Source organism: Etheostoma cragini, chromosome 4 (genome assembly GCF_013103735.1).
Source record: "Etheostoma cragini isolate CJK2018 chromosome 4, CSU_Ecrag_1.0, whole genome shotgun sequence".
NCBI classification, from domain to species: Eukaryota; Metazoa; Chordata; class Actinopteri; order Perciformes; family Percidae; genus Etheostoma; species Etheostoma cragini.
Window position 1 is genome coordinate 2,305,615 of NC_048410.1, and position 15,084 is coordinate 2,320,698.

The 15,084-nt window shown below is 41.2% G+C and overlaps 1 protein-coding gene across 1 annotated transcript in view; it reads left to right on the top strand.

Moving 5' to 3' along the window:
- The first annotated feature begins 1,523 nt into the window (after positions 1 to 1,523).
- Positions 1,524 to 15,084, top strand: part of ccdc66 (coiled-coil domain containing 66) — a 16,940-nt gene continuing 3,379 nt past the window's right edge. The window contains exons 1-16 of the mRNA XM_034869475.1: positions 1,524 to 1,733; positions 3,376 to 3,434; positions 4,660 to 4,682; positions 5,299 to 5,547; positions 5,745 to 6,041; positions 6,311 to 6,534; positions 7,551 to 7,645; positions 8,505 to 8,560; positions 9,487 to 9,579; positions 10,298 to 10,432; positions 10,903 to 11,144; positions 11,942 to 12,026; positions 12,140 to 12,298; positions 12,459 to 12,528; positions 13,590 to 13,694; positions 14,181 to 14,415. Of these exons, the coding sequence (XP_034725366.1) occupies positions 1,723 to 1,733; positions 3,376 to 3,434; positions 4,660 to 4,682; positions 5,299 to 5,547; positions 5,745 to 6,041; positions 6,311 to 6,534; positions 7,551 to 7,645; positions 8,505 to 8,560; positions 9,487 to 9,579; positions 10,298 to 10,432; positions 10,903 to 11,144; positions 11,942 to 12,026; positions 12,140 to 12,298; positions 12,459 to 12,528; positions 13,590 to 13,694; positions 14,181 to 14,415 (2,138 nt within the window). The 5' untranslated portion in view covers positions 1,524 to 1,722. The remainder of the gene's footprint in view (positions 1,734 to 3,375; positions 3,435 to 4,659; positions 4,683 to 5,298; positions 5,548 to 5,744; positions 6,042 to 6,310; positions 6,535 to 7,550; positions 7,646 to 8,504; positions 8,561 to 9,486; positions 9,580 to 10,297; positions 10,433 to 10,902; positions 11,145 to 11,941; positions 12,027 to 12,139; positions 12,299 to 12,458; positions 12,529 to 13,589; positions 13,695 to 14,180; positions 14,416 to 15,084) is intronic.

The following is a 15,084-nucleotide window of genomic DNA, read 5'->3' on the forward strand; positions in this document are numbered from 1 at the left end:
TTTATCTTTATATGTCCATGGTTCTACCCATAGACAGATAAAGATATCTTTATATGTCCATGGTTCTACCCATAGACAGGTAAAGATATCTTTATATGTCCATGGTTCTAACCATAGACAGATAAAGATATCTTTATATTTCCATGGTTCTACCCATAGACCTATGAAGAGTTTATCTTTATATGTCCATGGTTCCACTGTCCTCATCCGTCTCCTCTTCCTCCACAGGCTCAGGGGACTCAGTTAGTTATCAAAATGTCTTGCTTCCACGCTGCACTCACTAACCAGTGAAGCACAGTCATGTTTAGGGAAAGAGACGGTTGAGTTAATGTTAGAAATATTATTTGAAAGTCTTGTGAATACAATTCAAAACGTATTTTCGTCTAACGTCAGAGGTGGAAGAACCGACCAAATGAAAGAACCATTTGCACAGTCAATTTTGAAGTAGTGAAAGTGCTTAAGAAGTGGAAAACACATACAATTCACATTTTAATGAAATAAAATCAGATATCAAACCAAATGACTACATAGTTTACATTGAGGTGCATTACCTTGCAATATAAAATCATTGTGAAAATACATCTGCAAATGTCTACCTTCAAAAAACAATTGATCGAGAAATGAAAATCTCAAAAACGATGTAAGTTGTGATTATTATTCTTACTTACTTGCATTATAAAATGTTTACTACAAACATTGCACATACACTAATGTTTTGTTATGTGCAATGTTTGTAATAAACATTATATAATGCAAGTAAGTAGGAATAATAATTACAACTTACATTAAAATGTATGAAAACATATGCATGCGTTTCATATATAATAATCGTGATATATACATATATAGTATATATACTATACTATATACTGTATACATATAGTATATAAACAATATTATATAACATAACAATATTTAATAAATAATCATAGTATAATACTATGTAATACATGTTATAATAAAATAAAAATAGGGGTATAATATATGTAGTCTTATATAAAGATTTATATAATATATATACTAACTTTAGTAATGTAAACAAAAGGTATATAAAGTATTTATCATGAAAAATAGTTAATTCTATGGTATGGTATTTACTAACTGTAAATATTTCTGTTTTTTCAGATAGAGGGTTGCCTTCACTGGCATTTTTTAGGCATACAGTATGTGGTTCTGCGTTAACATTCGTTGTCCCTATATAATGGTAATAACGTTAGAGTATAAAGGTATCTTCCGTGATCGTTAAGAAATAGTTACCGTTAGTAGTAGTAGTAGTAGTAGTAGTAGTAGTAGAAGTAGCAGTAGTAGTAGTAGTTGTAATAGTAGTAGTAGTAGTAGTAAGAAGAAGACGTAGCGTAATAATCGTTACATTTTGGCTAACTGGTTCTGTCGTTTCAAATAAATTCCCAGTCCCCGTAAATGCACCACCGTCCAGCGTGAACGTCCAAATCCAAATTTCATTGGCCGGTGATTTTACAGTTAAACAGAATCAACCAATCGGTGAAGCCGTTCTTGGTTGTTGTCAGCAACCAACTGACACAATTTACCAACCAGGAACTGGTCGAACTGGCGTGTAACTGGCAAAGCGGTCAGATCTCTTCATACGTCCTTGGTCAAGAGCTGGACAGAAGCGTTTTGATTACATCATAAATTATGTATTAATCGCATGGTAATGTCTTTATAAAGTTGTCGTTAAACGTGTTGCCGTCGATATATATCGGCATGAATCTCGGGTGAGTTATTTCTTCTTTTTCATACATATGAGAACGTAGGCTACCATTGACGTTAGCTAGTAACGTTAACGTGATATCTAGCTAAAGGCTAATGTGTCGCAGTGAAATGAATGGGGATATATGTTAGCTTGTGACCAAAACTGTGAACCAAAACAAAGTCATTTCGTAAAACACTACGCATCATTATTGACCAAACGTGCACAGTAGAAACAGGAGTCGTCTTGGCTGTACGTGGTTCAGCCTTTCAGCGACACAGCTTTTGGTATTGGTTGTAATTACTCGACTAGAGACGCGGGCGAAATCAGTCAAACAATGATGAGCTTCAGTCCTTTCATGGAAATAAAAAAGAAATTACAAGTCACCTTGTGTCTAGAGTATAACGTCAATAAATACAAATAATTACTATAATTGCATTTAATTAAATGCATGGCCTCCAGGGTTAAATCTGTCGGTTCGTCAGCGTGTTAAAATGAAAAGTAACATACAATCACAGACCTTTTAATGACATAAGACATGTCAGTGATGAGTTGCAGGTGTGGTGTGGCGTTCATGGGAACTTTGTTAAAGCAGTATTTCAGGCCAAAAGGCCAAGCGTGAAAAACAGAGTAGGAAATTAAAATCTTTACCGTTGTTAAATATTATATCTGCTAGAGTCAACATTATTGAATTAAACTGTATTGTCATTGCACGTAGTGCAAGTACTGAGACAATGAAATGCAGTTTAGCATCTAAAAGAAGTGTAAAAAGCATTAATAATAATTTACTGTAATACAGTAATATAAAATATACAGGTATTTGAGATTGTATATAGATCATGCATGTAGGCATAAATGTATGTGGGGCAGTATTGGATAAGTGTGAGCCAGCCAGTGAGGTAGAGGCAGTGGGTTTACCCATTGTGTGCGTTTTGCTGTTTGGTACATATTGTTATAACCTGGCAACGTGATACAGTGTGTACTGTTCTCTCTCAATATCTCAGTGTCACAAAAGTAAAAAAAAATTAAAAGAAGTAGTCTGTTTTCAAGCAACAAGAAATTTGGTAATTTAAGACCAAAGGCACTGGCAGGCAAGTATATGTCTTTTTTTTTTATTCATTCCCGCCTTTATTTAACCAGGATAAAAAACTCCTTGAGATTAAAAATCTCTTTTTCAAGAGTGTCCTGGCAAGTGGCAGCAGCACGGTTTCAAATAGACACAGAGGCACTTACAGGTAAATACAGTACATAAACACACGTTCACTCATATTCAACCAACAATGTCATCACAAAAGAAACCTGGGTCTTTGCACCGAAATGACCACACAAATTATATGATTGTGGAAATTTCCTGAATGAGACAGGGGTTTGGTCGTCAGTCATGCAAAAGATCTGATAAAGGACGACTGAACAGACTGAAATGTCATAAATGAATAAATATTCCAACTGTTGAAATATTGAAAGCTGAGACCCTCCAGTTACTACTGGCTCCAACACTAACTCACAGACCTGTCTGTTAAGTTTAGTTAATCGGTTTTATAAAACTGAGAGGTGAAAACACTAAAAGAACTGGTACTTTACACACAATAACATTTTCAGTCTACTTATTACTTTTACGCTTATTGTGTTTCTTCTGTTTGCTGACGTTTCCCCTTTTTTGTGAACAGAGATGGCCTGCTGTTCGAACTTGAAAATGGAAAACCCAAATTGATTTTACTCACTCATGGTGAGGCCTTTTCTTTACTTAGAACATATATATTATATATATCGAAATATAATGTACAGGATATCGTCTGGCTGAGCGGCTGCTGTGTTTGCCGATAGTTTTTCCCGTCATTATTTACAGACAAGCGTCCACAGGCAGCTCTGCGTTGCTGGAGATGCTGCAGTTCACGTGCAGACCATGCACCCCCGCCCCCCCACCCCCCCACCCCCACACCCCCACCACCCCCACCACCACCACTAGCACCATGACAGTCCATAATTACAAATTAAGCACTTTATTTCAGTGGCTACTTTTCAGGTTTATTGTTTTCTTAAATTATTTAAATGTGTTGACAAAAGACATTTTGTGATGACCTGGTTATATCTGTCTTATAAAATGTCAGCAGGCAATCAATCATCAAGGCTCAGATATAGATGTTGATACAAGCCTTTTACCATTGCACAGTTAACCATATGCAGTGCACCCATCCATATGATGCACATTGCACACATCATTTGGTTGATATGATTGTTGGATGATTGCAGAAGTGACACTGATTTGTGTTTTTGATTATTATTTTTAAAGAAATGGCAGAGCGGATTCCGCAAACAAATCCAGTGTGGCAGGATTTACATTTTTATGAGGCAAATTGAAGGAGCAACAGCAGTATCGGCTCCAAATATCGGTTCAAGAAAATTGGCAGCCGCATCATTGGCTAAGGCTGATGAAAATAAAAATTTGGTCGATCCCTAATACGTATATATAAAATTGATCTTTGCTGAAATCATAAGTTGATCGGTTAGTTAAATGACAGAAAATGAGTAAGTAATCATTTTGTGTATTTTGCTTTTTTAAGTTAACTGTATTTCAGTTACATGCAGTGATAATTCAATTTAAAATGTAACATTATTAGTTTTGCACATTACTTTTGTTTGAGATACACATTGTGATTGTAAAAGTAGCTTTTATTGAAGTAGGAATATTTGTTTTTATGTTATCTAAATTAAAGGCTAATAATATATTATTAAATATGTATAATATATGTGTACTGTATATAGATAATATGTAAAAAGCAAATAAACAAACCCCTTTAAACCTTTTAAATGTGTGTGTGTGTGTGTGTGTGTGTGTGTGTGTGTGTGTGTGTGTGTGTGTGTGCGCATGAGTGCGTGCAGGCGGGTGAGCGAGTGAGTGAGTAAGTGTTTGATTCATGGATGCTCACTGTCACGTCTTTCTTTTACTGCAGGCGGTGAGAAGACTCCAGCAAAGGTACGAATCATCCTTACAGCCATAAAAGCTTCTGGGTATCTACATAATTTTGGGCACATACTGCAGTATACAGCACAGATTTATGTTTATTATCATCATGAATGCTGATAGGAAATAGAGGATGGATACCCGACCCGAGCCCGTCGGGACCCAACGGGACCCGACGGGTCGGGCCGGGTTGGAACAGATGTTTAGAAAGGATGCTCGGGTTCGGGTCGGGCTCGGTTACATCAGCGCGATAAGGCATTGAACATTTTGAATTTAAAACAGCTTATTATGGAGGTAATGGCGCTTGTTGCCCCGTGTGCATTGATGCGCTCATCTGTTGACATTTCCGAATCCCTTCCTACACTTGCTTAATAAAAGCGGGCTTTCCACACAAACAAACGTACATGTGTCATTAGTATGAGAAACAAATGCGATTTTAACTGTGTCGGGCTCGGACAGAAATATCTTAATGCCTGTCGGGCTCGGGTCGGGTTCGGTTACTGCTCTGTCCGACGCGGGCCGGGCTCGGACAGAAAAATCCGGCCCGATCCGCACTCTAATAGGAAACACTTACACCTTCCTGGTGTTATCTTTTATAATTTTCTCTGATTTGAACGTCATCCAGCAGCTGTCCTTCAGGCCCAGAGCGGGTAGTGTCCTGGGCTCCAGACAGCCGTCCTGTGTGGAGGAGGTGCATGGAGAGGAGCGTCCAGCCCGGCAGCAAGCGGGGAGGCAAAGAGAAACCAAGAGCAAGGCAGGAGGAGCAGCCGCCTCCTTCACCACCAACCCCGCCACCACCGGGGGAAGGAGCACCACTCTGACATCATCCAAGACACATGAGCACAACAAAGGGGGCAGCGTCAAAGTTGTGGCCAAAGTAAGTGTCATGCAGTGTCCCGTTTCGCTGCTTCACTCTTGACTCTTTATCTCATGACATCACGTGTGTGTGTGTGTGTGTGTGTGTGTGTGTGTGTGTGTGTGTGTGTGTGTGTGTGTGTGTGTGTGTGTGTGTGTGTGTGTGTGTGTGTGTGTGTGTGTGTGTGTGTGTGTGTGTGTGTGTGTGTGTGTGTGTAGGTGAAGTCAGACAGATACAAACACAGCACTACTGTTGGATCCCTGAGAACCAATGGGAAACCAGGACAGGCTCAAGCCGGTGGAAAGGTGGAACTAAAAGACACGCTGGCCAGTGGGGACGTGGGACTGAAGGACAGTGTGGTGTGTCTGACCAATGAGCAGCTGCAGCAGATCCTTCACACAGTCCAGACCTCGAGCCATGGCCAACACCCCCCAGACCACCACAGGACCCAGGGTAGAGGCAGTGATGGTAATAATTACAGTGATAGTGGCTACACTGCACAGCGGGAACAGACATAACTGTATCGGACACTAGACTTTAGGGATGCAATTAACAATTATATTCATAGTCCATTGATTAAAATGTCGACCAGTGTTTCCAAGCCCTCAAATGTCTTCTTTTGTCCACAAATCAAAGATATTCAGTTTACTCACATTTAAGGAGCTGGGGTCATAGAACTTTTAATTTTATTTTCGTAAAAAAAAATGACTCCATGAAAGCAATTAACCGACCATCAAAATAGTTGGCGATTAATTATATAATGGACAATTAATTGATTAATTGAACAATCGTTTCAGCTCTACTACTTTGTAGAATTTCCCTCTTTGTCATTATAATGTACAACTTCATGTCTTCTTCTCTGTTAGGGAATCAAACTGACTCAAAGTCTGTCTCCTCAATGAATGGAGGAGGAGGAGGAGGAGGAGGAGGAGGAGGAGGAGAGATGAAGGAGGAAGACAGAGGAGAAGGAACAGATACAATTGGAAGATCACAGAATAAAGACAACAGGTAAGGAGCCTGCATCAACAAGCTTCTGTGCAGAGACACCTAGATTCTCTCTGGATGCAGTCCCATTAAGACGACATTGAAAATGAAATAAATCACTATGAATACAGTTAAACAGTGGTGAGGGTCAGAGGTCAACCACACCTGTTGTTCCACTTCTTCATGTCTTCACTGTTAATGGACACACAAAAAGATGTTAGGTGTTCAGTACGGCTTACAGGTGCATTAGTAGGTTAGGTTCTCAAACCTTTCACACAGCGTACCACTTTAGAATTTATTAGGCTCTTTAAGCACGACCTTTATGGCCGACCTTAAAATAGATTAGCGTAGGTAAACCCTTTTTTAGCTACAGACAGTTCACGCAGGAGGCAGGTTTATTCCTAAAAACTATATTTGTTGTAGACAGCAACAGACACGCTGTGACGTTACTGCCTCCGTCCTCTGTTTTTAGAACCATTTATCTTACTTTTGCTTACTCTTGCCATCCCATCTCTTAACTACTTAATACTAAACAAAAAATATTACACTTTTCATTTTTAACTTTTCATAGTTTAAGTATTATTATCGGAAATTATGTTTCCTCTAGAGGAATTATATGCTTTGTTTTCTCTTCATCACAAAACCAAATAACCAAAAATATTCTAGTATTTTGCTAGTTAGGAGATAATTAGTTTCCCAACTTGCCCATTTGGTTCTGCTGTTACAGGCATGTCGTGCAGGTCCGGTCCCTTAAGCTCCCGTAGTGTGCTGTTGTGTATTTAGAAGTCTGTGCATGGGGCAGCTCGGTAGCTCACCTGGTGGGGCGTGCGCACATGTGTGGAGGTTTACTCCTCGGTGCAACGTGTGTGGGTACGGCTCCGACCTGTGGCACGTTGTTGTTGTCCCCCCTCTCTCCCCTTTCATGTCTTCAGCAGTCTTATAGAAGAAGTGAGGGCCTAGGATAACCAAAGAATAGTGAAAAAAGAAGTCTGTGCATGTAAAATGGCGGTTAAAAACAGAACGTTACTGCTGTTGTTTAGGATGTCTGGATGTCCGTTCAGCTGGCTGGAGGACAGGCAGTCGGACAAGAGAGCAGCCATCGAAGCCAAGAAGGCTCAGTGGAGGAGAGAGCTAGGTATAAACACACACACACACACACACACATTTTAAAACTCCACTGACGCATGTTTGTATTCATTATAGTGTAGGTCTTCAACTAACGATTATTTTCATAGTCGTTTAATAAGTTGATTGTTTCTAGATTAATCGATTAGTTGTTTTGGTCTCTAAAATGTCAGAAAATAGTGTAAAATGTGGATTGGTGTTTCCCAAACGCCCAAGATGACGTCCTCCTGTGTCTTGCTTTGTTCACAACTCAATGATCTTCAGATTACTGTCACAGAGGAGAGAAGAAGAAATATTAATTATTTAACAAGTTGAAATCTGAGAATTTGGCAGTTGGTGGGTTGTTTAGCCACCGTCAATCAAATCTGATCAAACCACACTCACCCAGTCCTGACAAATCAGACGAGTTTTTGAGTGTTAATCTATTAAAGATGATCTTTAAAAAACCTGGCTGATATTATTGTTATTATATATATTATTTAGTCACAATTATTTAATGTTGAAGAGAATTACATTGATGGTACTATGATTTAAACCCCAGTTTCCAGACCCTCAAAAAGATAATGCATACCCCATCCTAAACGCAATCCTTATTGTAAATGTAATCACACACAATACTCCCCACACACGATTTTTGGCAATAACAATCAAATTGACTAGACAAAAGCAACAGACATAAAATACAGACACAATATGAGGGTGAAAAATAGACTGAACAAACACACGAAACACAGTTCACACACACACCCCTTTTTAAATATTTAGGGACTAAAGTATAATCAGGGAAATATAAAGCTCACGTCAGAGAGTTCAATTATTAGTGTGTGTGTGTGTGTGTGTGTGTGTGTGTGTGTGTGTGTGTGTGTTAGATGAACAAGTGGCACTGAAGCAGCAGCAGCAGCGTTCGGCTCCCGGCAGACTCCAGGTACGGCAGATATTCCACCTTCTGATCTTTAAACGTTTTACTTTGTTTGATGTTTTCATTTGTCAACACTTTCACTAACGTTAGCTTGGAGAACTAATTTACCTGTTGGGCCACAGACAAAAGAAAACGACATCACCCAAACTTAGGCCTATAGCACCTTTCAAACCCTAGATTACCAAGAACAGAAGACGATTACAACACAAGCAATACAACGGATCACACATACAAATCAAAGCATCACGACTCAATATAGAGTACAAGACTCAAGCACAGAAGGTAGGTCTTCAGCTGTGATGTAGAAGATCTAAGAGTTTGCTGCCCTGACTCCCAGGTGGAGAGGGCTCTACAGGCTGGGACCCAGGACAGTTAACCCCCTTGTGTTTTATTTGGCCCTGTTCAGGTCGACTTGAAGGGCCTAGCAGGAGGATACGACATTAGTAGTTCAGTAACATACTCTGGAGCAAGTTTTATTTAAGCCGTATGGATAACATGGAAGATCTTGAATTTAATACTACTTTTAATGTTAGTTACATTTCATGCTGTCATCTGAAGTAAAATAATAAAATAAAGAAGAAATCCACTTTTTCATAATCTTTTCCTACTATAACTTTTTATTTTAGAATCAATTGCAACCTTTATGTATTGATTATTATGACACAATGAGCTATAGTGTTTGGTTTATGAAACATGCGTTGCACACTGCATATTTGTCCCCAACTTTGATTCGTCCACTTTTTACCAAGTTCACTAAATTATAATCAGTGAAATGTACAGCTCACGTCAGAGAGTTCAATTGTGTGTGTGTGTGTGTGTGTGTGTGTGTGTGTGTGTGTGTGTGTGTGTGTGTGTGTGTGTGTGTGTGTGTGTGTGTGTGTGTGTGTGTGTGTGTGTGTGTGTGTGTGTGTGTGTGTGTGTGTGTTTTTCAGGCGGAGGAGGACACAGAGAGTGTGTTCTCAGTTCAGAGCTCCGTCAGCTACAGAGATCAGCCTGCAGCCATCAGATCGAGCCTCAGACTCGGGGTAAATCTGACCTGTGAAGTAAACCTGGGCAGCATATCCGCACACTACAGCGTTTTCTCCTTTGTGTTTGATTGTTCATCCAAGCGAACACAAACCAGATTAAGCCTGGTTGGCACCAGATAACAGCACCAGGATATAGTATTTTCTCTTTCTTTCATCCCTCCACACTGCCGACACAGTGATACTCCAAACTCTGTTCCTGCACATGTTAACATGTTAGAAACAGGATGAAGAAATGACATGGAAATTAGTTAAAGCCAAGGTTGGTCATTTTAAAAAGCTAGCTAAATTTAAAAGTAGCATCTCCTCTGGGCTCCGTCTAACCCCATAACTCCCAGCTACTGTTAACAATGCGGCGCTTGGAGTTCAGGTACATACATAGCATAGCAGGGGTAGTGTAAACACCGCTGCGCAAGGAGGCATTTCATTGGTTCTTTCCAAGTAGACCTTGAAGGTTATGATTGGTGGGTGTTTTTACACAATTACAGCAGCTACAAACGACGGGTCTTTTCTGCTCCTACTTCAGAGACCATAAGTTATAAATTACAATTGAGAAATGAGGTTGCGGCAGAAAGCTGACTATAGACATGTTACTGAAGTGCATGTAAAGGCACTGAGTGAATTCTCTTGTATCTGTGTATCCAAAGCTTGAAATGTTATTCCTCTGTGCCACAGATTTAAATTTGATCAAACGTCCCAAACTGTGTTGTCTCTGAAGGAGGTCACCCCGATGGAGGAGGTGCTGACTGTCGAGAGGAGAGAGGAGCAGAGGAGACGCTGGCTGGAGGACCTGGACAGACAGAGAGAGGAGATGAGTGAACGCAGGAAACAAGAGAAACTGCTGCAGAGCCAGGTACAGTGGAGACACAGTAGAGACCAGGTACAGTAGAGACCAGGGACAGTAGAGACACAGTAGAGACCAGGGACAGCGGAGACCAGGTACAGTAGAGACCAGGTACAGTAGAGACACAGTAGAGACCAGAGCCAGGTACAGTAGAGACCAGGGACAGTGGAGACCAGGTACAGTAGAGACCAGAGCCAGGTAGAATAGAGACACAGTAGAGACCAGAGCCATGTACAGTAGAGACCAGGGACATTAGAGACCAGGGACAGTAGAGACCAGGTACAGTAGAGACCAGAGCCAGGTATAGTAGAGACCAGGTAAAGTAGAGACCAGAGCCAGGTATAGTAGAGACACAGAGACCAGAGCTAGGTACAGTAGAGACCAGGTACAGTAGAGACCAGAGCCAAGTAAGTAGAGACATGTTAATGTTTCACTGTCTTTTATATTAATTGCTTTATTTTATGAATGTGTCTTTGTAGAAAGAGGACCATGAGCTCTGGGCTACACACTTTGACTCAATGCAGAGACGGCCTCCTTCCCAGACTGCAGCGCCTTCAGCTCCGTCAGCTCCACCTCCAGCCCCATCCAATGGCTCTGAGCAAGGGGAGTGGGAGCCCTCGTCCAGCCTGTCCCTGGTCTGGGAGGCCACAAGCAGCTGTGGAGCAGAGAGTGTGGGCGGAGCCAGCTTAGACACAACCAGTGGATACCCAACCAGACCCAGGTAGGAGGGAGGACTGAAAGATGAAACAACAGGAGGCACAGGTTATGGAAATGTGTCTGTAAAATTCAAACATAATTTCCTGTTGATGACATTTCACCATCAGCAGCTCACCGTTTTCACTGTAACCACCCTCTGTAACCATGCATGCTGAAGTTAACTGTTCAAACAATATAGTAGCGTGAGCTATTTGAATTAGCTGGATATATGGTTAAAAGTAATTTGCTCTTCCACAATGCACTTGTACAATCCAAATTCTCTTCAACACATGCTATTTTCACTATTTAGCTTGATAGCTCCCGTCGCTCCCCGCAGCCATGGGATTTTAAGAACAGCAACACACAAGGAGCGGACGGGGCCTGACGTGTCAGGGCTTATCTTGGAAATATACTTCTGTTGATCCAGTTTAGAAAAATATTGAAAGTAGCTGCTTTAAAATGGTATTCACTTTCATAAAGGGCGCAGAATGACTTGTTCAGGACTTGAAACACAATGTTTAGGCCTTGGACTTGACCTGGGTCTCGTTGGTCTTGGCTTGGGACTTGTTGGACTTGACTCTGGATTTCATAGCAAAGACATGAGATTTACTTGTGGCTTGAAAAGCTCTTGTCCCACCTTTCCTATTTAACGTTGCCATTCTTAATCCAACCTACAAAGCTATGATTGGCTTAGTTCTGCTTCCAACCAGACATATCACATCACTGATAGATGAGGGCAGTGAAACACATCTGGAACGAGGCTCGCTCCAGATGTGTATGATTAAATGTTAAGTGTTCTTTGTTGTACTGTGTTTTGTCCAGCTATCTGAGGACCATGACCGCCCTGCTGGACCCCGCTCAGATAGAAGAAAGAGAGAGGAGGAGGCTTAAACAGCTGGAGCAGCAGGTAGGAGAAGGAGGAAGAGGAGGATGGTCAAACAGCTGCAGCAGTAGGAAGGAGGAGAGCAAGGTTTTATCACTTCACAGATATTTGACCATCTCTCCTGTCTCCTTACCCAGCAAGCGATCGAGGCACAGGTGGAGGAGCGGCGGCGGCGGAGGGAGCAAGAGGAGGCGAGGAGGAGAGAGTTGGAGGAAGAGGAAGAGAGGAGGGTGGCGCTGGAGAGGGAGATGCTGGAGAGACGGCACGACCTGGACACACGGTGGGAGAAGCAGAAGGTCAGGATACAAAGAGCCAACAATTCTTCACCCCTAGAGTTATTTCTCCACATTGAAAATATGAAGAGGGCAAAAGTGAAATTTGCTGTAGTTGCAGTTGTGTCAGTGTCTAACTTGTGTGTGTGTGTGTGTGTCTGTGTCTGTGTGTCTGTGTGTGTAGTCGAGCCCCCTGGCAGCGCAGCCAAAGAAAGACGACGTCCAGAGACAGCAGGAGACGCAGCAGCCCAGCAGTGAGCAGAGCTTCTATTCTAATATTAGTGCAATACAGATCCAAACAATTGAACTACGTAAAACTGACCCCAAACAAACATTCTTAAGTTGTAAAGGCTGTCAATCATACTCTGTAGTGGTCTTTTACTTAAGTATACGTCCCAATACAATAGTGTAAAAATATACCACAGATAAATGTACTGCATGGTTCTGCTGCAATTTGGACACAAACGCATTATCTGAAGCCTGACAAGATGGATTTTTGTACAATTCTGCACATCTTGCATTATCTTGTGATATCACTAGAATCCAGCTACAGTGCAAGGTTATGAAATACATTTTTCATAAGGAATCTTGAGCCAAAAAGGTTGGGAACCACCATCTTAAACAATTACAGTTTTTTATAAATGGATTGTTAGCAAAATCTTTACATATCATAGCTCTTAACTAATGCTGCATGTGATGGAGAAGAAACACATAATGGATATACTATAGTATTAACTACTGTTAATACTATACTATTAACTACTTTCCGCCTATGGAACGTCTAGTGCTGACTTAAAGGGTAACTACCGTTTTTTGGAAAGTGGAAAGACAATCCACAACGGCTTTTCATATTTTTATTTTGTTGCCGTTGACTCTGAATGAAGTGTATTTTATGATGCTAAAATCACTGTTTATTTACATGGAGTCTGGTGGGTTTAGCGAACGGATTTTCGCGGGTGTTGTCATGTTTAGCAAAAGGATCTTACTCTTTAACAGAAAGGCCAACCTGCTTAGAAATACTTTCCTTAATGTTGTCATATTATTCTGAGCCTGTCAGTGGCAAAACAAGCACTTTTGTTAAGGTAAATACAAGCTGGACAATTGCCCTCTTCACTTACATTGTAGCTTGTTTTGCAGTTGCCGACTGCAGCAATCTCGCTTAATACTGTTCCCATCTGTCACACACTTAGACACAAAAGCATAGGAAAATAAGGTTGAAAAAACGTTCGTAACCCTTTATCGACAGGTGGGAAAGAGACCTTAAAAACAGCATGTTGTTGTTTTTATTACCACTTTGTTTGTGTGTTGTGTTCAGCAGTTACCAGGCAGGGTGAGTGTTTGGAGGAGGAGGAGGAGGAGGAGGAGGAGGAGGAGGAGGAGGAGGAAGTCAACCGTTACAAAGACTCAGCTGTACAGACAGGTAACTCAGCTATTACTACTACAGCTACCACAGCCAATACTACTGTTCATGATGCTTGCGGCTACTTCTGCCGCAGTGGGAGAGAGAGAGAGAGAGAGAGAGCGTAACGGTGCTGTGAATGAGAGAAATAAAAGTTTTTATATGATTGTTTTAGAGCACAAATAAATAACCGTTTAACACTCAGCAGGTGATTATGTGGAGACAGTTGCTCTCGTAGTTTAATTCTTCTCTGCATTTCATTCATTGCAGGTGCATCAGTAAACATTTCTCTTTTTTTGATAACGTCCGATAACAAGTAAAGCTAGGCTTTCCTGTAATTACGCCAAGTCTGTATTTTAAGATGTATCTTGGATAAGACAGACTTGGCCTTCTTTCTTAGAAAAGACGAGGAGTGGTTTAATTGTGTGTGTGTGTGTGTGTGTGTGTGTGTGTGTGTGTGTGTGTGTGTGTGTGTGTGTGTGTGTGTGTGTGTGCGTGTGCGCGCTCAAGCAGCTCCCACTCTCCCGCTCAGATCAGACAGCGTTCAGACCCCTGACGTCTCTGCACAGTACCAGCCGCCCCCTCCTCTGTCCGCTGCTCCTCCAAACTGCAGGAACCCAGCGGTGAGAGCCGGCAAGGAGAACATCTGTCTGCCAGGAGGAGGTGGAGACCCATATCAGGCATTTGCCAGGACAGATAGGAGCAGGAGAGACAAGAGGAGGCCGGAGTGGAACACACACAGGTAGAAATGCACATCTCAAATTTAGGTCACTGTGAAGTTGTAGCTGCACCTGAATACGACCGACCGACAGACAGACAGACAGACAGACAGACAGACAGACAGACAGACAGACAGCTAGGATACTGGATGTTGTCTCATTCATATTGACATGCATGTAATGGTCTGGGCTTATGTGTCATTATATAGAAGATATACATGCAAGACTAGTTCCTTATTCAACCCTCGTAGGTTTACCTACGAGGTAATATAAAAATCCACAATGTCTCCCATGACCTCCATATTGTCTTCAAGAAGGAAGACGACAGTCAGTATTTACTCTGACCCCGCTGTATCTGTAAGGCAAGGCAGCTTTATGTGTATAGTATATGTATATACACTGTGTTAAGTGCTTTAAATAAAACATGAAAGCAAATTATATAAATAAATAAACAAACAGCTAAAAAAGAAGAAGATGAAATACAACAATAAAAGTTACAGTGAAGTGTAAGAAATAAACAATTATTTGGAAAAAAGCAGTATCAAAAAGAAAAAAAGTACTTTGTTCCTCCTTCAAGCAGTATTTACTCTGACCCTCCTGTACCTGTATCCTGTTCCTCCAGAAGTATTTACTCTGACCCTCCTGTACCTTTACCCTGTTCCTCCAGCAGTATTTACTCTGACCCCCCCCCC